Source organism: Ursus arctos, unplaced genomic scaffold (genome assembly GCF_023065955.2).
Source record: "Ursus arctos isolate Adak ecotype North America unplaced genomic scaffold, UrsArc2.0 scaffold_16, whole genome shotgun sequence".
In the NCBI taxonomy this organism is placed as follows: Eukaryota; Metazoa; Chordata; class Mammalia; order Carnivora; family Ursidae; genus Ursus; species Ursus arctos.
This window is the reverse complement of record NW_026622830.1, coordinates 13,363,077-13,389,569: the sequence shown is the minus strand read 5'-3', so window position 1 is coordinate 13,389,569 and position 26,493 is coordinate 13,363,077. Positions and strand designations below refer to the sequence as shown.

General features: G+C 44.9%; 1 protein-coding gene across 40 annotated transcripts in view; it reads right to left on the bottom strand.

The window, feature by feature from the left end:
• ZMYND8 (zinc finger MYND-type containing 8) overlaps positions 1-26,493 on the bottom strand; it is a 120,976-nt gene that overhangs the window by 59,427 nt on the left and 35,056 nt on the right. For 24 of the 40 annotated variants that reach the window (XM_048222199.2, XM_026503669.4, XM_044385872.3 and 21 more), the window contains 7 exons: positions 22,975-23,123; positions 13,546-13,764; positions 10,562-10,675; positions 8,304-8,396; positions 7,076-7,163; positions 3,876-3,931; positions 675-752 (listed from right to left, as the gene is read on the bottom strand). In XM_048222199.2, coding sequence (XP_048078156.1) covers positions 675-752; positions 3,876-3,931; positions 7,076-7,163; positions 8,304-8,396; positions 10,562-10,675; positions 13,546-13,764; positions 22,975-23,123 — 797 coding nt within the window. The remainder of the gene's footprint in view (positions 1-674; positions 753-3,875; positions 3,932-7,075; positions 7,164-8,303; positions 8,397-10,561; positions 10,676-13,545; positions 13,765-22,974; positions 23,124-26,493) is intronic. The other 16 variants (XM_048222203.2, XM_044385875.3, XM_048222209.2 and 13 more) reach the window with 1 other exon arrangement.

Below are 26,493 nucleotides of genomic sequence, written 5' to 3'. Positions count from 1 at the left end.
CAAATAAATAAATAAAATCTTTAAAAAAAAAAAATAGTTAAAAGGTCGATTTAAAAAAAAAAAAAAAAAAAAAAAAAACAAAGGCAGGAAGAGACATAAACTATGTTCTACTTTTCCACTTTACTTGCCCAATCTTGCCCCTCAGGAAGCTCCACTCCTATCTCAGCCCACCAGCCCACCCCAAGAACACACTTCTCTCTGCAGAACACCAGTTTGGAAAATGTGGATCCATGAGGAAACAGGGTGATTTTTCTCTCCCCACCCCATACCCCAAACCACCAAGTCAGAGACACCATGGAGTCAATCCAGAGAGATTTCCAAACATCTCAACACAGATCCAAAAGAACCCACTCACTGAACTCTCCTCCCACTATCTGCCTTACTGTGGGGCCCCTCCCTGATAAGCTCCGTCTTGCTCTCTTACCCCGCAGTCGGCCAGGGGTTAATAAACCCAGGAAATCACAATGCTCCCTTTGGCACATGAATTTTCAACCCCAGAGGTTTATTCTACCTGGATTACTTTCATTCTCCAGTATCTTTATCGCTAAAAAAAGTCATTTAAAAACTTCACCTGCGAAGTTTCACCGAATAAACCACCTGAACAAAGTGGCCTTGGGTAGCCATCTAAGGCATGGGGTCCAGAAAATGAAGTAAGGAAAGAAAATGCCACTTACACAAGGCTCACAAAACCAGTTATCTCGTTTTTGGCAAGCAGCTAGGTAACACTCTGGACATACTTCAATTTCATTCATCTGTAAAGCAAAAATATGTTAGGATGTGTCATCCCAGGGGCCTCACATCTGGAGGCCGTCAGGGAATGTACGATGGTGTTAGCAGCTAAGGTTAGCTAAACCGGGTCCCACAGTGGGGAACACCTTCGAAAAGAGTCCAACTACCTCCCACCAAACCCCATGCTTTGCCTAGCCCAAGCCGCCACCACCACCACCACCTCCTCTCTCTCTGGACCACGTCTGGATCAGCTTCTACTCTTGTGCCCACTACGGTCCATCCCCCAAGACAGCAGCCAGAGCCATCGTGTACCTATGTTAATCTGACTGTGGGTTGCAACTGGAATCTAGGAGGTATAGGACAGTCCCTGGAACAAAGAATTCCCCAGCCTAAATGTCAGTAGTACAAGGCCGAGAAACTGACAAGGAAATCTAAACTGATGAGCTCCGTCAATGCCGAGTGTGACCAGGCTTTGGCCCTCCTGAGCTCCCCACCCACCTCCAGCCACCGCTCTGGCCTCTGCTCACTGTGCTCGATTCCCGCACATCTCTAATCACACCATCCCGGGCAGGTGGTCAATGTGGCCCTATTTTACCTCCAGTAAAATAACAATCTGAAATTCTATAGTTTGCAGACCGTCTTTCTCCCTCTTGAAAAAGTACATTCCCCAAGAATATCTAAGTCTGACTTAGAACCAAGGGCCCTAGAAGCTCCTCTCTGGGCTCTCAATTCAGACTCCACCATTCCCTAGCTCCGTTAACTTTAGAACAGTTGCTTTATCTTGTCTGAGCCTCCATTTCCCTCCCATTTCCTCATGCACAGAGTGGGCATGCGAGCAATAGCTACCAAGAGGATTCTAACAATTAGAGGAGATAAATGTAAAACACATCAAGTGACACAGTAATCAAGACATTAGTTAACACTGATCAGAGATCTCTGCTGGGATCACCCAAGTGTTCTACAGCTCCTGATCCATTTATTCCTCACACCCCCTTCGAAGGCAGGACTGCTGTTAGCCCCATGTGAGAGAGGGAAAAAACAAAGCCCCAGAAAGTCAGGACACCTGCCCAAGGTCTCACTGCAGCAAAGTGGCAGGGCCAGGATTTGAACCCAGGCCGTCAGGCTCCAGAGCAGAGGTGGTCCACCAATGCCCAGGCAAGTTGCCAATATTGTCCCATCATCAGTAGACTTGTTTTTCTCTTTATCTCTGCATCATGTAAGGAGCCAGATGCCTAGCAAGTGCTCCATAAATTATAACTACTAATGGTGTAAGCATAATTGACTAACTTAAAGGTCAGTGAATAAATGAGTGAATAAAGGAACAAAAGAATACATGACTGACTGACTGACTGAATGAATGAATGATGGCATATCGTTCCACCTACTACTCATTCTACTGTGCGCTATTTCAAAGGGACTGGGTCAAGAAGCTGGTAACATCAGGTCAAGGACAGCCCTGGCTTTGGAGCCCAAGCAGTGGGCATGTACTGCCAACAGGTAGATTCAGAAATGCCACAGAGTATCTGCGCTCAGTAAATTCCACCTCGGGGCAACCCACTGATTAAAAGCCTGGGCTTTAAGCTCCCAAATCTAGGGACACAAACGAATCCCCAAGGGGGAAAACAACTGGACAACTCACTCATACAAAACTCCAAATCGACAGTGAACATATCAAAAACAGTCCATCGGGCACCTGAGTGGCTCAGGTGGTTAAGCATCTGCCTTAGGCTCAGATCATGACCCCAGGATGCTGGCATCGAGCAGGGCAATAGGCTCCCTGCTCGGCAGGGAGTATGCGTCTCCCTCTACCCTTCCCCCTGCTTGTGCACTCTCTCTCACTTAAATAAATAAAATCTTAAAAAAAAAAAAAAAAACTTCATCACCACTTGTCATCAAAGAAGTGCAAACCAAATCACAGTGACATGCCAGTTTTTACTGATCGCATTGCAGGAGAAATATACACCTATTTTATAAACAAGAACGTCTGTGTCCTTGAGAAGGACACAGAAAAACTACCAAACTCATCCATGTTGTTGTATAAGTTGCTACAGCTTTTCCAGAAGCCAATGAGGAAATATCTACCTAGAGCCTTTGCTATGTTTATAACCTTAGACATGACAGGTGCCTTTCTAACATTTATATTAAAAAAATTAATCATAACAGCCATGAAAAATTCTCTTCTTCCTCTGTGGTTAATTAACAATGCAGAAACACTCAAACCAAGTGAAAAATATAGACAATAAAACTCTCTCTATAAAGTAGGTAGAAATGGACATAACCTGAGATTTTTTTCCTTAATGAATGAAGTACACAGACATGGTGAAGTCCATCACATCTAGGTTTTTTGCTCTTACAATGGGGGTCTAATAAAGCTTCCATGGTACTGTTTCTGCTCCCAGACTACTCCACAACCACTAGAGCCTTAGAGCACATAGCCTGGGAGGTTGATTTCTTTCACACCATCAAAACTATGGGTATTTCCAAGAGGACTGACTTTCCAGGACTCTCTAGGCCACCCCCTGAGAAACAAGCAGGACCTTCCCCGACATAACGTCAAAACCCAAACATCTTCCCTAAGAAGAGTAAAAGGGGCCTGGCCCAATGCCACAGACTGTGGGGTGAACAAATTATGAGCCCTATCTATGCAACTAAGAAAACTCAGGATGCCCAATGCTCGACCATGACTCAAGACTGAATAATAAAAGGTCATTTCCACCACCCTTAGATTATGGCTAAGATAGGAGTGGTTTATAACATACTGGGGTCCCCTCTTTGTCGCTTTTACTTTTCTTTGAAGACAAGGGGCACAGTCTGTGCCTCAATAAATCCCAAAATTAGGACGCCTGGGTGGCTCAGTTGTTTGAGTATCTGCCTTCCGCTCAGGTCAGGATCCCAGGGTCCTGGGATCAAGTCCCACACGGGGCTTCCTGCTCAGTGATTTGCCTGCTTCTCCCTCTGCCTCTGCCTGCCCCTCCCCTTGCTTGTGCGCACTCGCGTGCTCTCTCAAAAAAACAAATAAAATCTTAATCAATCAATCAACCCCAAAACTGCCATAGCTACCCACTGAGAGACTCTGCAGATGGAAACCAGCCACCCCAGCCCCTCACTCTGGGTGCATTTAAAATTGGACAGTAAGAAACACATACCTCATGCTCACAGATTTTGATGACTACTTTTGCTATCTGCGTCAATTTGTGATTTCCTAAGGGAATAAGAAGATATTATTAATTCAAATGGAAACACGATTATTAACACCCAACCATGGGATTATACTTCCACTAACAATCTTTCAACTTGCTTTTCCCCAGGGATTAAGCTTCAAAGGCTAAAAACCAGAAGATTCTGGCTCCTGATATTGGTTCAAATTATGTGACTTCTCCCCTAAACACCAATCAATCTTTGATGCCTCAGAATCATCTCTGAAAGTGTAATTTTCCTGCAGCTCACAGGTTAGTATTTAGAAGATGCCTTCACATTCAAAAGGCTCCGATTAGTGGAAAGGAGCCACATTCACCCATTGTTCCACACTCCAACCCATGAAGGGTAACAGGGGAAAGAAAATAATTGAGTAGCTCTGCTGTGCCTGGTGCTTCGAAATACATTTTTCTTTTTTTTTTTTTTAAAGATTTTATTTATGTATTCGACAGAGATAGAGACAGCCAGCGAGAGAGGGAACACAAGCAGGGGGAGTGGGAGAGGAAGAAGCAAGCTCATAGCGGAGGAGCCTGACATGGGGCTCGATCCCAGGACTCCTGGATCACGTCCTGAGCCAAAGGCAGATGCTTAACCGCTGTGCCACCCAGGCGCCCCCGAAATACATTTTTCTTATTAACTCCTCAAGAAGCCATACTAGGAAGCAGGTATGAATGTTCCCATTTCATTAATGAGTAAACCAAGGCTCAGTCAGGAGTCGCTGCTTACACAAGACTACTCAGCTATGAGCTGAAAATCTGGCCGCAGATCTAACTCTAAATCCCTCACCTGCACACTAAACCAGAAGACAAGATGGTATTTTCAGACATTGTCAATTTCTTGGCAAAAAGATTTTACAAACACAAACACACACACACACACACACACACACACACACACCCCTTCTTAGATTTCTGGCTAGCCTTGAAAATTCAAGAAGATCTGATAACTCTGTATCCAAAAACCACTAGGCTGTCCAGTGGTGACCCCTCCAGACTAAGCAGGAGTTCATTCCCCCTAGTTCTCCAGTCTCTAGTTCTCCCCTCAGCCAATGGCCATGCTGGCTTGTGCTGCTGTTTTTCTGACACCTCATCTCATTCACTTGTTTATGTGATCTTACCAGCCTTTCTATATATTGGAGTTAATAATCTTTACATGAATTTTCAACCAAGTGCCTCTTTCTCCCCTCCCCACATCACTGGCCCTGCTACTGAGCTAATAATGCAAAACGTGTGTTTTCAACAGACATCCGCCCACTCATACATCTTCCCTTACACATTAGCTAACCAACTACGGTAGGACCATACAGGAAGAAGACAAGGCGTCTGCTCTTCAAGATCTGACAACCAAAAAAACCCAAAAAACAAACAAACAAAAACACCTTAACATCCTGGTAAAGAACTCAAATAAATTAGCACCATCCAGGAAGTGTGATAAATGCTACCATGGGCCAGTACAGGTACTGGAGGTCTCCTAACAAGAGCACCTACTATGGTCTGGGCCCATAAGGGAAGGCTCCTCAGAGGACTAATAGTCTTGACACTGAAGGATAAGAAAAAGTCATCAAGGGAAAGTGTTCTAGCAGGAAACAAGAGGAACAGAATGGAGCAGGACACTGAAAGAGCTACCTGGCCAGGAGGCAGACAAAGAGGACTGTGGGAGAAGGTAGGACAATACGAAAGGTGCCATGAGAGGACATTTTAATGGGAATCCTCTTCCATTCTGTCCAGAAGGCTCAATCCACAAAAACTGCAACTGACACAACTTTATCCAGAATTCAAAGAACTCCTAAAATGCAATAATAAAAACACAAACCACCCACTTCTGGAAATGAGCAAAAGATTTGAATACAGATTTTACCAAAAAAAGATATACAAATGATTAATAAGCACATGAAAAGATACACAATACCATTAATCCTAATTTAAAGGCAAATAGAACACCACTATGACATAACAGTTCACACTTCCAAGAATGGCTAAAATTAAAAAGACAGACAACAACAAGTGTTGACAAGAATGTGGAGCAACTAAGACTCTCCTATGCATGGCTAGACGATTGTAAAACGATGCAATCACTTTGCAGAAAGTCTGCCAAAATGTGTTATAAATTTAAATTGAAACCTACTCAATCAGCCAGCACTACTGCTCCTAAGTATTTACGCATGAGAAATGAAAATATATGTCCGCACAAAGACTTGCACAAGAATGTTCACAATGGCCTTATTCCTAACAGCCAAACGCTGACGAAAACCCAAAGATCCTTTCACATCCACAAAGGGAATAGATAAATAAATTGTATGTTGATACAATGAAAAACCACTCATGGTTTTAAAAAAAAAAAAAGGGAACGAAACGACAGACACACACAACAACATGCATGAATCCCAAAAAAAATTACAGTGCATGCAATTAGCCAGACACAAAAGAATGCATTACAACTACATTGATATGAAATTCCAGAATATGTAAAACTAATCTATAGGGACGGAAAAAACCGAGCAGGGTGGATTTACTGCAAAGGGACAAATGGGAATATAATAGAGTGATGGAAATATTCTAGATTTTATTTGAGGTTGTAGTAACACATTTGAGGCGATTACACATTTGCCAAATTCAGAGAATGTACTCACAAAATGCATTTTATTCCATGTAATTATTCCTCCATTGAAACAAAATTTCTAAAAAGGACAGGTAAGCAGCATCATATAGCCACGAGCCACTATGGATACCAGCTCATCCCTTAAAATGCAGAGGGTCATCGTTCCCTATGCACACATATTAGCAATCTATAAACAAATATTCTCAGTTTTGGGTGGGGGATGGGGTGGCTCAGTTGTTAAGCATCTGCTTCAGCTCAGGTCATGGCCCCAGGGTGCTGGGATACAGCCCCGCACTGGGCTCCCTGCTCAGTGGAGAGCCTGCTTCTCTTTCTCCCTCTGCCTGCTGCTCCCCCTACTTGTGCGCACGCTCGCTCGCTCGCTCTGTGTCAAATAAATAAATAAATAAATCTTTAAAAACTAAAAAAAAAAAATTCTCAGTTTTTGGCCCTAGTGCATGAAAAAGAGAGCATGATTTTTTAGGAAGGGTGGGAGATCCGGCAACACACACGGCATAAACACTCTCTTTTTTTAGGAGCCATCTAAGCCACGCACCTCCATTATAAATGATGCAGTTGTGCAAAATCCACTTTGCATCGGCCAGGAAAGCTTCCGTGCATCCATACATCTTCTTTTTAGCGTTCTGGAGAGAAAAGCCAAGAATCGTAATAGCCCGTGAGTCTATACGAGCTGCAGCCAATTAACACCTGCGTCCCCACATCATTTTCTTAGCAGTCATTTGCCAAATTAATTAATGCTTTTACCCATTTCCCAAGATGCTATTATATCTGAGATCTAGAACTCCATAAAAATGAAGGCACTGAATTCATCACAGTAACCTGAAGTGTTTCCTCTGAGAGCAGCTATCATTTATCAATCAGCCCCTTTCAAGAAACCGGGATATTTTATACAGTGACATGGTTTTTATTCATTGTACCAGCCTCACAGAAGCCTTGTGACGAGGAGCGCAGTGACACACTTCCTATCATCACCATTTTACAGACAGGGATACTGAGGTCTGGGAATGTTAACGAACTTATGCAAAGTTCCAACGCTATTAAGTTGTGAAGCTAGGATTCCAACCCTGTCTTTTCTGAATGCCTTCTTTTCTTGAAAGCCATGAGGGTGCGTGCAGTCGTTCAAAGCAGGTTTTGATTCAGCATTTGGGGGTCAGCAAGAAAGACAATATAAGGTTTTATCCTCATCTGTGCTTTTCAGTACCCATATTTCGTGCCAAAATTTTGAAAATTAGTACCAGGGTGATATGCACAATCTAAAGCGTTCCAAGTGTAATTTTCAGGCTGGAATTTTAGCCTGAACTTTTAAAAGCACCTTCAGGCATTAAAGACATATCCATAACAGTAGAATAAGTTCTAGGAAGCCGCATCTTTATCAGCAATCTGAAGTTTCCCAAACACTTAATTGTCCCTTTCTCCTTCCAGCCACCCTCCTTAGCACCCCAGAGAGAAAGAGAAGAGGAGGTAGGGCTCAAATCAATCAAATCACTGATTCGTAGAAGTGTGTCTTTTTCAGGTCAATTTTCAGACAATCACCAGCGAAGTAATATTTGGAGCTAATCAGCAGAATTCAACACTCCCATTACAATCCTTGGAAGAATGACACAAAGTTAAGGGATCAAGAGTTCTTCCATCCAAGTAATAATGGTGCGGAGGACAGGCAGAGAAACCATCTAACTTGAGATGGGGCACAGGAAGTGAGGAAGGGTCTTTAGTCATCTCGGTAACTGTGGCTACAATGGTGAGGTTCGTTGATAGAGGCCAACCTTTTCCAATGTACAAAGGTCCATAGGATGGAAGATGTACTCCGCATAGTCAGGGTGCTGTTCCAATGGAACAGGCTTCTGGAAGGCGTCTGTCTATAAAAGAAAAGAAAAGATGCGCACACACACGGAGACAGAGACACAAACCCATCATCACTGTGGAAAACAAAGCATTAATAGCAACAAAGTACTTTCGAAAGGGAGACAACTTTTCAGACAATACAGTTCCAGTGGTTTCCACAAAGAATGACCTCGGGGAGTACTAAGCTGGTTCAGCTTCCAGTTCTGCCTCGTAATCAATAATCATGGGGGGGGGGGGGGTCCTTGTTTTGTTATTTGTTTCGTTTTCAAAATATATCCAAATAACAGGTCATGTCCTCTTCTATTAAGATTGACAAGAACACACCATGAGCTCCTTTAGAGGAGAACTCTGAATAAGCTTATCTATGTCCTGCAAATACCTATAAACAAAACAGACTGATGGTAAAATGTGGCCACGCCCAGAGATGACACACTTAATAAAAGTCTCCTAAGTGCCAACAGGTATTTGACTCTTGGGGAGAAAATTCAAACAGTGAGATTTTGCTCCTCCTCGAGAAGCCAAATCACCCTCAACACAGGGACCATGTCAAAGTTTTTCATCTTGCACCATGTTCTTAAGCCCCTATGTGAATCAGCTCAAAATGCAAGGACCGGTTTGTTGATGAAGGGTTTTAACTTATCAATATTTAAAAATCTACAAGATTTGGGGTGCCTGGCTGTCTCAGTCGGTGGAGCTGCAACTCTTGATCTCAGGGTTGTAAGCTCAAGCCCCACATTAGGTGTAGAAGATTGCTTAAAAATAAAATCTCAAAATCTTAAAATCAGTCAATCAATCAATATCTAAAACATTTAATTAAATACCAAGTGATACCCAAGCAAGGCTGCCACTTGCAGTCACGAGCCCTCTTTTACCTAGAAGGAAAAATGTGGCCATTGGAAGTTACAAAGATGCTTCAAGATCATCGGCAACTTTCTGCCCTGATAGATTTTGTATCAAACAATTTATGTGAGAAATTAAGGCCTTCTTCGATTTTTCTCTTCGGTTTATAATTCTACAGGGTTGACAACTCTACATGAAACTGTTCTTTTTGTAAAACAGTCCTCACCAGATATAATTTAGCCTACGGTAAAGCAGGAAGTAATTCCTTGTCACTCAACATAAAAACAACGCTATAGTAAAAAAAAAAAAAAAAAAAAAAGTTGTTTTTCTTTCCAGACTGAGGCTATCCACGCTTTTGCTTCCATTGACGGAGATTTTGTTACAGAGACAAATAGATTCCCAATTTAGCAACACCCAAATGGCATGCTCTGAATTTTTTTCATGGTATCAAATTTCGGAATATAATCTCAAAACAAAAGCTTGTTATTTTTTTTTTTTTTTAAAGAAATTAAGCCACAGTGTCTACTCAATACCCTGAGGGTTCTACAGTGTTGTATATTCCCTTGACTTAGAAAGCAGACTCTGGAGAGATTAACAAAGGGTCACCACTAGCCCATATGGTGCCTTTGTGCAAATTGGAAAGGGAAAACCCTACCCTTTAGGTTTCTCTAGATTTGTCTGTATGAAGAATCATAACATGTTGATTATATGGGCACAACATATTATTTTTACAAACAAGGTAGTTTACGGTCATCCTCCTAAAAAAAAAAAAAAAGGTCACAAAAAAAAACTAAAACCATAATGACTATGATGGGCCTGGGACTCTGGGGAGGGTAACCACTAGGAAACAGAGCGTGTTAGCTGAATGTGACAGCCTTGCTTTCACATCTGGATTTTCTTTAAGAGGCAAAGGCTATACATCGAATCCCACCAAATTCTCACCCTTTATGGGATTCTCAATGGTTGAGTTTCACTTGGAGGCTCCATCATCAGACCCTGCTTATAAACGAACCGGGTTGTACTCCATTCTCTCACTGAAACGGGATTTTACTAACTCCAGTGGGAAGCAGCACAGAGCCTCCTTACCCGATGGGGTATGGGTATGAGTTTTCACTTCACGACCAACCAGAATTTTAAATCCCCACCAACTTTCTACTGCATGTCATTCCCCCGTTAAACTCTTTGGGGACACGGAGTGCTCACTACAGAGAATTAACTAAAGGTCATCATACTTTTATTTAATTTTTTAGGTATTTGAGCCGGGCACATAAGAAGACCCAAGGAGTCCGCACAGGTGTATTTTCCATGTATCTTACACCAAGAGGAGCTTCCTTCTTACCCCCGGCTGTTTCATTTTCTGAATGGCAAACTTGAGCAGGTAGGACAACTGTTCGATGGTGAGCATTGTCATGGCCTTACTCTGAGTCTCGATGCACTCTGCTACTGTGATCTTCTGCAAGTCAAAATCACACAAATGTTCAGTTAGAAAGAAGTTACTATCCCTGTACAAAGTTCCCTTTCCTCCTAATTTTCCAATAAGCTCATAATAAGTCCTTTCCATCCAGAATGAGACTAGTTGTTTCGCTTGAGAAGGACTCCAGTCTAGCTGCCCATACGCTGGATCAGTGGATAAAAACAAAGAGGCACACCAATCCACTGATAATGACCTTATCTGGAAGTGTTTTTGCTCATGAAAGTGACATAATCTGAGCAAGAGGCAGGTGGGCAGGGACCTGAAAAAGCATCGTTGATTACAACCGTGGGTTTCAAGAATGGGATGTGAAAGGAAAGACCCCTGATGGTTTTAGGGTGATCTCTGCACTCAATGAATCAGTCACCTAACTTGATCCTCTTAGTGTTCTGGGCTACCTTTCAGGAAACTGACAAGGCAGTAACTCAATGACATCACTGATGGAAAAGGACCGTCTTCCCCGTAGGAAGAATCCAAGGGATGGTAGAGAACTAAACATAAACATGACTTCATTTTCTGTCACCACGGATGTGAACCCACTCAGGACATTCTGGCAAACTACACAAGACGCAGAGTCTAGCTGTCTGTCTCCGTGGGAAATAAATGTCATTCTGAAAGGGAAATTCCCATCAAAGAAGAGGCCCAGAGAAATGTCTGAAACCAGACTCTGCTATGTCAATCTGGTACCATATCCCAGAGCTCCAGACTCCTTATGTAGCAGCAACACCGAAATAGCAAAGTCTGATGATGTCAGGAAACACTCTTTAACCATCTGTGTAGGGAGAGCTGAGAAAAGTTTTCTCCAATTAATCTTGATTTAGTTTCCATCCTTCATAGCTCTGGATCCTCCAAAAGGAACTTTCAGACGTGTCTGGTTGGTTGTCGAGGAAAAGGGCAACACACAAGTTGCTCAGAAGCTGCAACAGGACGTGACGCACATACCTAACTGCTTAGCTACCCGAGCCTGCGACAGCTAGCCAGGTGCCTACACTGCCAACGCACCCCTGGAAGAAATGTGGGGCCCTAACCCTTAGATGTAGAACACCTGTTTGAATTGCTGTTCGCTTCCAGGTAGCTATCCAGGGCAAACACTTTCACCTCTCCTCTATCCCTGCTCCCTTCCCTCCTGGCTGGGAGCACCTGGTTCCCATGATACAAACAAAGTGCCAGACAAGCATTTCGAGAGGTTTTTCTGCTTCAAGACTGGTCCAATCCTGACCCACTAGGCCAAGGGCAAAGTCAGCTGAAGGCTGGAGGGCAAGGTCCTTCTGCTTGATAAAAAGGGTTGTAAAGAGAAATACTCCTCCTCTTAGAGGGATTTTTGTCTAGGCACACATGATAAGAACCCCAGCAGCCATCTTATGACCAGGGGTGGGGGCGGGGGACACACATCGCCTCAACAGTGAAACAGAAAGAGTCTGGCTGTGCACAAACTCTGGCCTGGCCCTGCCTCTGGGTTCTTTCTGCACATGACAATAAACCCCTATTGTTCCAGCCGCACCCATCAGGATCTTTACTTGCAGCAAAAGCCACTACCGTTTCTGCAAGACAGAAGGAAACAGATGAAGGCTTCAGCCCCACGCTAACTGTAGCAGAACCAGGTCGAGCTCCGCAACAAGAGGGCATCGCTGAGCGAAGGGTATCCTACACATCTCTCTGTCTCGAGCACCCCAAAGAGAACCAGCGGTCATCTTTCACAATTTGAGGGGCAGAACACTATGAAAATGTCATCATGTCGATGTGATGTCTAATCTCTTTTCATACAGTTCTCATTTTTCTCCTTTCCCAACACAAAAGCAGTACCACAGACACCATCTCACAGCTTGCTTTTTTTTCCACAAGAAAGACATCAGAGAGAACGTTCCATTTTATGCACAGAAAGCTTCCTTGTGTGAGATCAAGCTCTAATATACCTTTGAACCCAAGTGACATTCCGCATTAAATGATGTTGCAGATGACATCATTTGCAGGATCTTGAAAAAGTGTCCTCATTGGAAGTCGCCAAGAATGGAAGACACCTCAGAATTGTGGAAACGGTAATAACTGTTTTAATAAAGGAAAACATTTAGGCTTTCCCACAAAGGAGATACTTATGTTCTTCACTAAGCCAGCGCACTTCTGCTCGGGTTCTGTACCTGCAGCCCCCTCGCCGGAAGGCAGCTCGGCTGGCTCCTCCTCTCCTGTGCACCGTTCTCAAGCCTTAATGAGGCCTTCCCCGGCCTCTTCACTTGAAAGGGAAACACCCTCCACCCGTCTTACTCCCAGTTCCTCCTCTTCGAGTCATGTTATTCGGTTTTTGTCCTCTTCTCCCGAAAAGCACGTCATGCGTGCCTCTTTTGGTTCACAGCCGGATCCCTAGCACCCAACGGGCACTCGAGAAACAGTTGTGGCACGAATGAAAGCATCAGATGACAACCACACGGAGCACACAACCCAAACTGGTCTTCTCGGCTGGGCTACCGACGGACGAGTCAACGATGCAGCAGGAGACAACATCCAAGAAGAGGAAAACAGCATGCGATCTTTTCAAAATATGTGAACTGTTAACAGTTCCTAAGTTAACTTCCGGAATGTTGATTACAGCAGAATTAGAGAAGGCTGCAGATCCCAGAGTGATCCAAAGACCCAGGAAGAATCAAAAACCAACACTCAGTGCAACTGTCTCTGCGAGAGCTGCAGTGCTCAAGCCCCTGCCAATGCCGGTCCCAAAAGGGGGTGACCAGGATAGAGCAAGTGGAAGGCAAGAAATCTTTTTTCCTGAATCTGGATTATTTGAAAATTTTTAAATGAAAAGAAGAAAGAGAAAGGAAAGGAAACGAAGCAGATAATGCATTCATCCGTCGGGAACTAACCTCACATTCAGGACAAAACCAGTCCCCCTCTGGTTCCGATGTCAGTCTCAGACACTTAGCGTGATAAACCCGGGGACAGAGCTCACAGCAAAGGACTTGGCCTTCCCGGTGACAAACCCAGCAGTAGAAATCATTCCGTCCATCCTGCGGTACAACATCAACAGGGTCTGTGGTGAGTGGCTGCTTCATATAGTAAAACGGACCATGTCTTAGTTCTGACTGAAATGTAGGCAAGAAAGACAGGTTTGGTTTCAAAACAAATGTGCATTCTCAAAAGGAATTTGAACAAACACATCAAGAACAACAAAAGAACATCACAGCATCCCACACATTCCTTAAATAGTTTTCTTGGGTTACTCTACTAAATACAGAGTTTACAGGTCATTAGCTACTAGTAATTTTTGCTCTTCTACTCTTCCCCTCTCTCTTCTATTTTCAGAAGCCATTGATTGAAAAGCTGGTGTCTTAAGAGTTAACAGGCTCCCCTAGCGGAATAATTACAATGGCTACAACCCAGGCATACCCAGGTTCAAATTTTAGCTCTACCAGATGCACGACGACCCTGGGCAAATCTCAACCTCTCAGCTTCAACTTTCTCATCTGTAAAATGGGGATGATAATACCTAATACCATGGTATTTGGTTTGGGATTCAACGGGATGATAAAACGTATGCATTTAACTGTGCTGCTAAATTAGTAATTAGGAGATCAACAAATGGAAGTCTAAACAAAGCCAACACAACTATGGCAATTCGCCCAGGGATTCTTTCAACAGCAGGCTATGGGGGAACAGATCAACTGGATTTGAGTCACCAAAAGAAATGGCCATTCTTTTTTTAAATACCCCAACATATAAAGAATGTGAGCCAACCAGAGGCTTCCTGAAGCCACGATTCTTCAACACAGTAGGTCCTCATAGTTGCAGAGATGCCAGATCTCCTATTCAGAACCACCAATAGCACAAAGATGACACAAGTGGCCACTTCATGGGAATCAAAACCCCTTCCTACTCCAGAATATCAAGAAAAATGTTTCCCTAATGATACATTATAGACTCCAGCAAAGCCACATTCCAAACACATAAGATCACTCAGAAGAAACTGCTCAGGAAAATGTCTATGGGAAATGGGTAACAAATACAGTATTTAAGAAGTACTATAAGAAATTGTGGGGGTAGGGCACCTGGGTGGCTCAGTCGGTTAAGGGACCCACTCTTGATTTCAGCTCAGGTCATGATCTCAGCATCGTGGGATTGAGTCCCACATCGGGATCCACGCTCAGAGTGGAGTTTGCTTGAGATTCTCTATCCCCCACTCCCTCTGCCCCTCCCACCTCTCTCAAAAATATAAATAAACAAATTTAAAAAAAAAAAGAAAAAGAAATTAGTTAAGTAATTAATTAATTCTGGGGGCAACTGGGCAGCTCAGTTGGTTAAGCATACGATTCTTGATTTCAGCTCAGATTTTGATCTCAGGGTTGTGAGTTCAAGTCCCACAAGAGGCTCCATGCTGAGCGTGGAGCCTACTTAAAAAAAAGAAAGGAGAAGAGAAGAGAAGAGAAGAGAAGAGAAGAGAAGAGAAGAGAAGAGAAGAGAAGAGAAAATTCTGGTGGTAAGTATCAAAATGACCCAGTAACTGGCTGTGCGACCTTAGGAAAGCTACTCAACCCACTTTGAGCCTTGATACCACGGCTAATAGCTCAGCCACAACCACAGTACCTATCACTGACAGTAAGCTTTTTCTCCTGTCATGTCCTTCAGCAAAACATTACAGTTTCCTCCACAAAGATCTCATATGTTGGTTAAAGCCGCATAATTTTTTTTGATACTATGAATGGGATCTTTATTCTATTTTCTAAGTAGTTATTGTTGGTACACAGAAATGTTAGATTTTTTTAATCCTGACCTCCTACACAGGCCATTCTAATCGTTTATTCATTAAAAACATCTGCTCTAAGCAACATCAGTTTTGTCTGTTCATCTCTAGTATTTTTACACTCCTTTTCTTTTCCCCTTATTTTAATAGGGCCCTTATTTTATCCTGGGACCCCCAGGATAATGGGGAAGAGTGGTCAAGATTACAAGCAGTCACGTCTCGTTCCTGGTTTTTATTATGAGGTGTTAAGGTTCTCGAGATGCCTGCTATTTCTACACTTTTTATCAAGCCTCCCAAATTGCCTCCTTAGCGGTTCTTTGTTAGTCTATCCTTCAAAGCCTCCCTACTCTCATTTCTACTAAGAAAACAACTGAGACTTTTTTTTTTTTTTTAAGATTTTATTCATTTATTTGACAGAGAGAGAGAGCACAAGCAGACAGAGTGGCAGACAGAGGGAGAGGAAGAAGCAGGCTGTGCACTGATGCAGGGCTCCATCCCAGGACCATGGAATCATGGACCTGAGCCGAAGGCAGACACTTAACCGACTGAGCCACCCAGGCACCCCAACAACTAAGACTTTTAAGGGGAACTGCATAATCCTTGAGCCCAGTTATTTCCCTGGTTCAGTTCAGATACAGGGCTCTATACATAGTTTCCAGAGAATACAATCATTACCATTTTCCCTCCATGTTAAGTGCTCAACATACTCTCATACACACCATCTTCCTTTTATCCTCACAAACCCCCAGAGAGGTACTCAGCATAGACACCACTAGCCTCACTTGACAGATGAGAAAACTAGGTTAAGACAACCCAGCTTTCTCTCCCCGCGATGCCATGTATGAGACAATCCTGGGTGAGGAGAGACTCTAATGATGAAGTGATCCCCTCAGAGAACATTCTCTGTGGGTCAAAATAACTTCTGTTTCATGCAAAGAGCTGAAAAGGGGGGTGGGGGAATCTGAAAATTAGGAAAACAACTAGAAACACCACAGAAGGGGACATGAAAGGAAAACATCTGGCCTCTCACCCTCACACTACTGTCGTTCAGGGCAGAAATTTCTCTGTGGGACGGAGCTGTCCTGTTCATTACAGGATGTGTGGTAGCATCCGTGGCTAGATGCCCGGAGCCCCCCCCCCAATCCAAAACTATAATGATCAAAAATGTCTCCAGATATCACCAAACATCCATGGGGGGCAAAACTGCCCTTGGTTGAGAACCACTGATGTAGAGGGTCCGCTGTCTGCCTAGGAAATGCTTTTTTGCATGTGGGGCAGGAGAGGGTGTGACGGGAGGCTTTAAGGAGGGAGCAGAGGGAGGAGAAGGAAGAGGACAAGAAAGAAGAGGGAGGTGAGGTGTGGAAGGAGGAGAAGATCCTCCTATGGAAAGATAAGCCTCACATACCAAGCAAGAAGGAACTATTTCTAACCTGAGTGAGGTCTTCCAGAATGTTTTTGCGGCTTCTGCAACATGGCAGTGAACCATACTTCAGCGCCTGACTTCCTGTCAGCAAGTTAATAATAGGACAGGAAGAGTCAATCTAAACGAAACTGGAAGAATCGAACAGTCCAGCTAATCTCCCTAACTGGCAACCCAGGTCCTTCCTGTCAAAGAGAAAGCCGTACGGCCAAAACTTCTGAAGTTAAGCTCCGTTCCCCCCATGTCCTTGCCCCTACCCCACACCTGGCTGGGAATGGGTGTTCCTAGGGGGGAGTCACGAGGGGTGCATGCCAGGCTGCTCCAAACTCTCTTAGGGATATTCCCTCTTTCCTGAAGCAGCAGCGGTTGCTGCTGAGAACTGGGTGCCTGGTCACCTCCGTATCAATCAGGTATCTGCCTTATCTGCCACGTGTTAAGTGTTTCCTGTTCCATAAAAATAGTCTGATAACAAATATGGAACATTTAAAAAAGGAAAAGCAAATCATTCCAGGTAAAATGAGTTATGATTTTCTCCGCCCTGTGTATAAGGTGTGTTACCAGCCTGCTAGTAAGACAAACAGGTTGCAACCTGTTGTTATTATAGGACAAGTGCAGGCTGTGTGAGAAAATGTTCTTATTTCCCTGCTCTTCCATAGGCTGACTGAACAAGAGAACAGGCTCATTCACTCACTTCTCTAATACCTCAGTATTACACCAACAGCCAAGAAACTTCTTCTCTAAAGAGTTCTATAAGGACCAGAAATAGGGGCACCTGGGTGGCTCAGTTTGTTAAGCGTCTGCCTTCGGCTCAGGTCATGATCCCAGGATCCCAGGGTCCTGGGATCAAGCCCCATGTTGGGCTCCCTGCCCAGCAGGGAGTCTGCTTCTCCCTCTATCCACTTACATTCTCTGTCTCTCAAATAAATAAATAAAATCTTTAAAAAAAAAAAAAAGACAGTAAATAGCTGAGGGCTTTGCAGGTCATGTGGTCTCTATTACAAGGACTCAAGTCAGCCACCGTAGCAAAAAAGCAACCATAGACAATATGTAAATGAATGAATGTGGCTGTGTGCCAATAAAACTTTATTTACAAAATAGGCTTTGAGCAGCATCTGGTTCACAGGCTGTAGCTAGCTGACACCTGGTCTACATAAAGCAGAAAATGGGTGGTCTGGCTATGTGTGAGCACAGGGTACCTGTGTGAGAAACTGGGGGACCACAAACTCAAATTCTTACACGGAGCACAGAGGTAACATGCATGAATGAAACCAGTCCTTGTTCCAGCTTTTGTTGTTCTCCATTTAAAGCACAAACACTGCAAAACATGTCTCTGCTCTAAGAAAAACTGCCCAGCCCTGGAGTGTGAGGAATGTCACTGGCATTCAGCCTGGACACTGGCGAGACAACAGGGAAAGGCAGAACTGGGCCCATCTTAAGGGGCAGCCCCGGCTCAGCTCCATCGATCAAGACAGCTAGGCAGATACACACTCCCTGTGCTGCCTGAGCTCAGGGAGAAGCCAGCAAGCCTACAACCCTCTGAACTGTCCCCATTGTTAATACACTGCCCCAGCCAACAAGGGACTTCTGCGAATATTTTTAAGTTTTTAAGACAATGCATGAGCCCAACAAAATAAGTCTAGCTCACCCATTTATGATATGTATCTACCCTATATTCAGAGGCAGTGAAGGGGAGCCCCATGATTCCTTTACCATACTTAATCAAAGGTATACCAATGGCCACCAAATCTGTTAGCAGATTATTTCTCAATCCTTCCGTGAAAGGGGGGGGGGGGAGCCCTACCAAAAGGAGTCTTCTAATCAAATGTCCCAAGAACTAAAAATTAGACTAGTATTTTTCAGTAAAGGCCCTAATGTCATTTGAGGGAAGATACTTCTTGGGCCATCTACTGCAGGGTATTTGGCAACCTAACCTTCCACAAAATGCCAGGGGCATCCTTCCAGGCTTTGCGATGTCTCCCCCCACCCCAATTACAAGAAAAAGCACCTCCATGTTTTCAAACCTTTCCTACAGGGTGAAACCATTAGACCAAAAGGCTATAAAAAAAATTATAGGGGTGGCTGGGTGGCTCAGTCAGTTAAGCATCTGCTTTTGGCTCTGGTTATGATCTCGGGGGCCTGGAATCAAGTCCTACATTGGGCTCCTTGCTCGGCAGGAAACCTCCCTCTGCCTCTGTCTGCCACTCCCCCTGCTTGTGGTCTCTCTCTGTCAAATAAATAAATAAATTCTTTAAAAAAAAAAAAAAGTAATGACAAGCCTTAAGTACTTCTTTCCCGAAAAAAGAAGTGTTTTAAAGTTCCTCTTACAACTCCCCTAAAATTACTGAATTGCTAATACATGAAAAATGGGTGAAATAAGGCCCAACCTTAAAAATTCAACCCCCATCTCCACTTCGTAATAAAAATTCTACCAAAAATGGAAAAATATGGGGGGGTTTTTTTGTTTGTTTTTATAAGGCAAGAAAAGCTTTCTTTTTTTGAACACAAAAAAGAAATTAAAGAAAATGAGAGGAAGGGGAGAAGAATCCTTATATATGCCAAAAGTCAAAGGCATCTGAACCCTGAAAGAGCCAGAGGCAGAAGGAATGAGCCAAGCAGGCAGGGTGGGACACTGGGGAGGGGTGGGGAGTGTGGAAAAATAAGAGCACAGAGGCCCTCTGTTTAAAGGGGAAGGCTCTACTCCACTCCAGCTGTTGCTGGATTTTTTGAGTTTTTATAAGAACCCAAAAATACAAGTTGTTATTTGAAATCTCATGATCTTCAAATGCTGGTGACTAGGAAATTATATTACTGGTAAAACCCAGCACTTGCAGACCTACAATTTGCTTGTAATTCCATAATTTTGTAATGCTATAAAATTCTAAAAGAAAGAAAGAGGAAAGGGAAAGTGTCCAGAGGAATTTTTTAAAGGGATTTAAGTTCCCCTTAAGGAAAAACAGATTGTTACGGGAGGGAGGCTGCCGCTACTATGCAGATATTTTATGCTAAAATGAATTATGGGGTCAAGGGTCAGGAATGTCATTTCTTTGCAGTTAAGCCCATTTCTCCTCTGCCAACTTCTAACTGTTCGGCCCCAGGGAGTTTTAGGGCTGAAAAACAAACCTACAATCAACCTTCTGATGTTTCCAGCCCAAACCCCTATTTTACAAGGTAACTCAATCTCAAAGACGGGCAAGCAACTGACAGGGTCCCACAGTGAGTCTCCCAGACGCAGTGGGGCTAGGAAGAGCCAGATCTCTAAGTTAGAACCGCATTCCCCTGTGCACTGAGCCCCTAAACTCTTCTATCAATACTGAAGATAACAGATTATTCAGGACTGTAATCACGCCCCTTGTCCAGCCCCTTCGAGTCTCCTCTTTTCCACACCCAGCATGGGCTGTGTTTTCATGAGGTGACAGCAGCCGCCAGGCACTGGCCCCCTTCTGAGGCTGCTAGTCCAAAAGGGGACACGGACTGACAAACGTGTCACTGTGGTCACGGGCCATAAGTGTTGCAGAAATGGTCCTAACACATGGATGGGGAAGGGAGAGAAGAAAATGCATGGACTACCCAAGCTGATCAGCTTCCAGAAAGAGAGGTACAAGCCAGTTCCTTAAAAGACAAGTAGGAACTCAAAATGTGTGATGCGTGTGCACACACACAGGCAGAGGCCGAAGGAGAAGGCTTTCTGCACAGAGGGGACACTGCCTCATCCCTTCCTGGTAGGAGAGGGTTTGCCTAGCAAGTTAAATTACTAGCGAAGTTAGGGTTTGGGGATTATCTGTGGCCCTCCTGTTTCTTTCTTTTTTTTCTTTCTTTCTTTTTTTTTAAGAGAGAATCTCTCATAGGATCCACACCCAGTGCCGAGCCCGAGGCAGGGTTCGACCTCAGGACACTGAGATCATAACCTGAGCCAAAAATCAAGAGTCGGATGCTCAACCCACTGAGCACCCAGGTGCCCCTTTGTGTTTCTTAGTCTTCACTGCCAGAAGCTATGGGATGGCTCTGGGTGACGGGGATGTGTTGTCAGTGCTTCAAGACAGGCAGCCCTAAGCTCAAATGCGATTTCTGCTTCGCTCTGAGGCCTTAAAGAGACACCTTAACCTCTCTGAACCTCTGTGTTTTCATCTGTAAAATGGACACAATTACAGCCCATTCCCACAGGGTTATCACACACATGAACACAGAAAATTGCCTTACAACAGGAAGTGGCACATGGTCAACCAATGGCTCTCAGTATTACTATCACCAGTACTGTCCTATATGCGTCTCAATCTCCCTAGAAATTTACTTAGGACCCGTGTGTTTCTTCTCTATTAACAGGATTCCCAACTCATTAGACCTGCGCCATTCAACACAGTAGCTATAAGCCACAGGCAGTCACTTGAATTAAAATTAAATTAAAAATTCGGTTCCTCCAAGAAACAGACTCTTAACTACAGAGAAGAAACTGCTGGTGGCCAGAGGGGAGGTGGGCGGGGAGAATGGGGTGGGAATGAAGTCGAGGGCACTTACTGTGATGAGTATGGGGTGTTGTAGGGAAGTGTTGAATCACTATACTGTACACCCGAAACTAACATTACACTGCATGTTAACTCACTGAAATTTAGGGGCGCCTGGGTGGCGCAGTCGTTAAGCGTCTGCCTTCGGCTCAGGGCGTGATCCCGGTGTTCTGGGATCGAGCCCCACATCAGGCTGCTCCGCTTGGAGCCTGCATCTTCCTCTCCCACTGCCCCTGCTTGTGTTCCCTCTCTCACTGGCTATCTCTCTCTGTCAAATAAATAAATAAAATCTTAAAAAAAAAAAAAAAACTGAAATTTAAATAAAAACTTTAAAAAAAAAAAAATGTGGTTTAAAAAAAAAAACAAACAGTCCCTGGGTCACATTTGCCATTTGCAGGCGTTCAATGGCCACATGTGGCTTGTGGCTATTATACCAAACAGCACAGATCTAGAACATTTCTATAGCTGACGTTTCATTATTTCACACATAGTTGGTGTGATTATTTCACTTAGTGTCGAGCCTGCCTTAATTTTTATTATGACTGACATCACGTAGCTCAGTTCATCACCACGACCCTGTGAAATCAGCCGTGATACTACTACTCCCGTTTCAGTGGATGAGCAAACTAGGCACAAAGAGGTTAACTTGCCCACAGCCACACAGCAAAGGCAGAGCTGGCATCTCACTATATAATTTTGAGAATGGAAATAGATTAGTGTGCAGAAACGCACCCCTCTCCCAGCTCTGGGCATTTAACCGTTGCTAGGTTTCTTCCCATGAACGCGACAACCTTGTTTTATTCAACCTCCAATCCCCAGGGCCCGCTTCGGCACTCCGTAATGCACACGATAGATGAACGCATCCCAAGGAATCCCTACTGAAATGCTAGCAGAACCACCGGGGCATCTTGTTTCCTCCAATGCTAGGAGATCTGACCTCATGGACCACTGAAGCATCTCATTTTTTTTAATCAGAAGAGTATCTAGCCTTCATCAGAGAATTTTAAAGCTAGGTCTCTTAAGATCTAAGATGGCTAATGGATAGTCCTATCTAGTTGATAGGTCTTGGCTGCAGAAGGAGCATGGGGTCTAGAAAAGACTCCTGTTGCCCCAGGGTCGATGCACAATGAGACAAAAGGGTGACCAATTACCAAAGAGGACAATGGGCAATGGGCAGAGACAGCAGCTGTGTTACCACAGACCTAAACCTGTTATTTTACAGATGAGAAAGCTGAGACCAGGAGAGGGCCTGCCTCAGCCCCGCAAACACTCCAGGCAGAACTCAGCACCATCCTACTGGCACGGCCTAGCAGGAAAAACTCCTCAGGCCACACGGGGAAACAGCCCTAGAGTGTAAGAAAGACATCCAAGGAAACTCCCCAAATCCTACAGCAAAGTATCTTCAGCTCATCTGGGTCACTGCCCTGTCCCCAAAACAGATCTAAAAAGCCTCTGGAAATTTCTACACAGACCCATTTTGAGCTGCCCTTCTTGTCCTATGCAAATGACAGCTGGAGCAAGGCAGTTGGCTAAAATGCCAAGAGCACGGGCTGTCAGAAACACCCGAAAAACTACAGTGCTGCTCACTACAGCCTTTGTCCTGCTGGTGTGGACGCCATTCCCAGCGGCCCTTTACCTGCTCCTTATTGTTATTGTTCAGTAAGCCGGGTTTCTTTTTCTTTTTAATGGGGCTTGTGGATGAGTCCTGTGGCGAGTGGCCATTGGAAGAATGCGGAGGGCTGGGGAACTTTCTTTTCTGGGCTGTTCTCTCTGTGGAGCCAGGATCTGAAAGAGACACACAGGACCACATATTTTAAAGCAGTCAGGGAGGCTGAGGCCCCCCAGGGAGGGGGTGTGTGGGACACAAGGCACGCTACCCCCAGGCCCAATGCCACCGTAGCGTTCATTCGTCCTCCTGGAATACACTCACCCTTTCCGTTCGGTTAATGGTCTCAAAGGTCAGACACTCTTTCTTAAGCCATTTTTGTTAAAATTTTAATTCACTGCCAGAATATAAAAATTGAGACACTTCACATAATCACCTAGACTTCTGGCTTCTCTTATAAACAAACAAAATAAAACACACATCAGGGCCTGCATGGCCTTATGGACTGATCTGTATACCAACCAGTGAGCTACTTTTCATTGGAAATGTGCTCTTCATTTTGTCAAAATCACCACCCTTCTCTACTGTGTCCCTGTTGACCAGGTCAGGACCCAGCTGCCCTAAGCTGTGTCACACAGACACCAGTACCATCCACATCCCAAAATAATTCTTCTCTATACCCACGCCTGATGGCAACAGCCAGGAAACGAGGACAGACAGACCAGCAAGGCCACACACTTCCAGAAGTCGAAGGCACACATACTTCTTCGTGGAAGATGACAGCATTCACTGTGTTGTGCTTGTCTGTGACTCTCCTCCAAAGGGACAGACACAAATGACATTCTCCCTGATTCTCACCAGACACGCCAGCCCCCCACCCTGGCTGATTCCTCCCTTCCCATTTCAACTCTCCCAGCATCTCATTTAAACACAGACACTTCCACCAACAACCCGTCTTCACCTGCAAGGCCTTGGGTCCATTCCATGCCCGCTGGCTGTCTCATTAGTCGGGACGAAATAAGGACCCAGGGTGGCGCACCTTACATGCTGAGAAAGAAGTTACGGGCACGAGGAAAGACAGCTACGTGAGAGGCACAGGGGGTAGGGTAGGATGTGGAATCCAGAAGGACGACGATCCCCAAAGCGAACCTGACGCCGCCGCCTCCTCCAGTTTTCACTTGCGGGCAAGCCCCAGCACGCGGGGTGCGCCGTGCGTCACCGACCTCCGTGTGTGGACAGGGGCCACTGGGGCAGATGAACACGGCCGGTACGGGCGCAGGCGAGGCCTCCTAGGGGCTTTCTTCCGCCTGAAAGAGCATCTTCCAAGCAGGCTCATTAAAGGAGACCGTGAACGCCTTCTGCCAAAGCTGAGCCACAGGATGGAAGGCTCCAGTCTCACCGGGCAACTTCCACAAAGGCCGAACGAGCATTCCGGGGGCTGCACCGACACACAGCCCCGAGAGGAAAGTAAATGCTAACCACGGGCCCCGTGAGGGAGCTCAGACCCCCTGAGTTCGGAGGATCATCCCAGACTTCAAAAGGGAGGGCCAGAGAGCCCAAAGGGATGGCCCAGAGGCACACCACGGCCAGTTAGCAGGAAAACTCACGGCAAGGTGCAGCCTGGGACTGGCGTTCCCCTAGAGAGAACCTCCTCTCTCTCATGCCCAGAAGAGATCCTTACCCCACTCCGCCGTCATCCGTGAAAACTCGCCTCCTCCACCTAGAAACACACGCTACAGGGAGCAAAGCACCGCATGATGATTCAAATGAGGCACTGGGTGCTGTGCCTACACCTGGAAATGGCTAAAACGTCCACACATCAAGGCCTGGTCTAATAACATACCATAGCCATACAGTCCAATATTTTTTTATTTTATCTTTTTACGTAATCTCCACGCCCAACGTGGGGCTTGAACTCACAACCCCGAGATCAAGAGCCACATGCTCTACCAACGGAGCCTATCAGGCGCCCCCCCCTTACAGTGGAATATTCCACAGACATTAAGAATAAGGAGGCACCTCTATGCAAACAGATGCATGACTTTCTACACGCGTCTGCATCGGGTTAAAAGAGCAACACGTCTCTGGCACCATTAACAGACTGACACACACACTCCAAAAACGATGCTTGAAATCTTAAGTTCGCACAAGCCTAGAACATTCCCAGATGAACACAAAACTACTACAGAGCTCTCAACTGGGACCAACGGCTAACTCGGGGAGGAAAACATGCAGGAGCGGGGGAGGGATTATTTTTCACTGTGTACCCTCGTGTCCTTTAGTTATCATGAGCAAAGACTACTTTATCAAAATAAGCTTAAAGTGAGGTATTTAGGAGGTTCCATGGCACATAAGAAAGCTGCAGGTGCAAGCCAAAGCCAGTAATGAGCAAATGACGAAGGCCTGACTCAGGATAAACAATGTCACCAGATGGACAAAGTTGGCACTGATCGTCACAAGCTTGGGGACCACAGTCTGGGATTTGTTCAACGTGGAGCTGATAAACCCAAATAACCCTGCTCAAGAGTTGGAGCGTATGTGTTTAAGAAAGGTGTTTTGGGGGCGCCTGGGTGGCTCAGTCGTTAAGCAGCTGCCTTCCGCTCGGGGCGTGGTCCCGGCGTTCTGGGATTGAGCCCCGCATGGGGCTCCTCCGCTGGGAGCCTGCTTCTTCCTCTCCCACTCCCTCTGCTTGTGTTCCCTCTCTCGCTGTCTCTCTGTCAAATAAATAAATAAAATCTTTAAAAAAAAGAAAGAAAGAAAGAAAGAAAGAAAGAAAGAAAGAAAGAAAGAAAGAAAGAAAGAAAGAAAGAAAGGTGTTTTGCTTGGGGCCCCTGTGTGCCTCAGCTGCCTAAGCGTCCAGACTCTTGATCTCAGCTCAGGTCTTGATCTCAGGGTCATGAGTTCAAGGCCCACGCTGGACTCCACGCTGGGTAGTGGAGCCTATTAAAAACAGATAAAAAATAAAAAAACAGAAAGGTGTTTGGGGGCCCCAAGGAGATGGATCCCAGAAGAAATGGCACCTCGGCCAGCCCCAAATTGAAAGCAACTGGGCAAAGCTTTTGGTATTTGGTATGTTTTGTTTCATTTGTGGGTAGATTTTTTTTTTTAAATTTTATTTATTTATTTATTTTAAAGATTTATTTATCTGAGAGAGAGCGAGCACTGCGGGGGTGGGGGGCAAAGGGAGACAGCACCCCAAGCAGACTCCACGCTGAGTGTGGAGCGTGACATGGGGCTCGATGTGGGACTCAACATGGGGCTCGATCTCATGACCCAGAGATCACGACCCAATCTGAAATCAAGAGTCAGACACCCAACCGAGCCACCCAGGCGCCCCTGTGGGTAGGTTTTTAAAGAAGAAAGTACATGAGCAAAGACACATCAGCAGAAAAGTTAGGGGCACATTCAGGACAAAAACAAGTCGTGTGTTTCCATGTTTGTTAACGGAGCACACTGGATTTTGGAAGGGACAGCTTTCCTCATTGCAAGGACCACCTGCGCACCCTCCCACTCACTGCCAGCAGTACTCCCAAACACACGGACAACAAA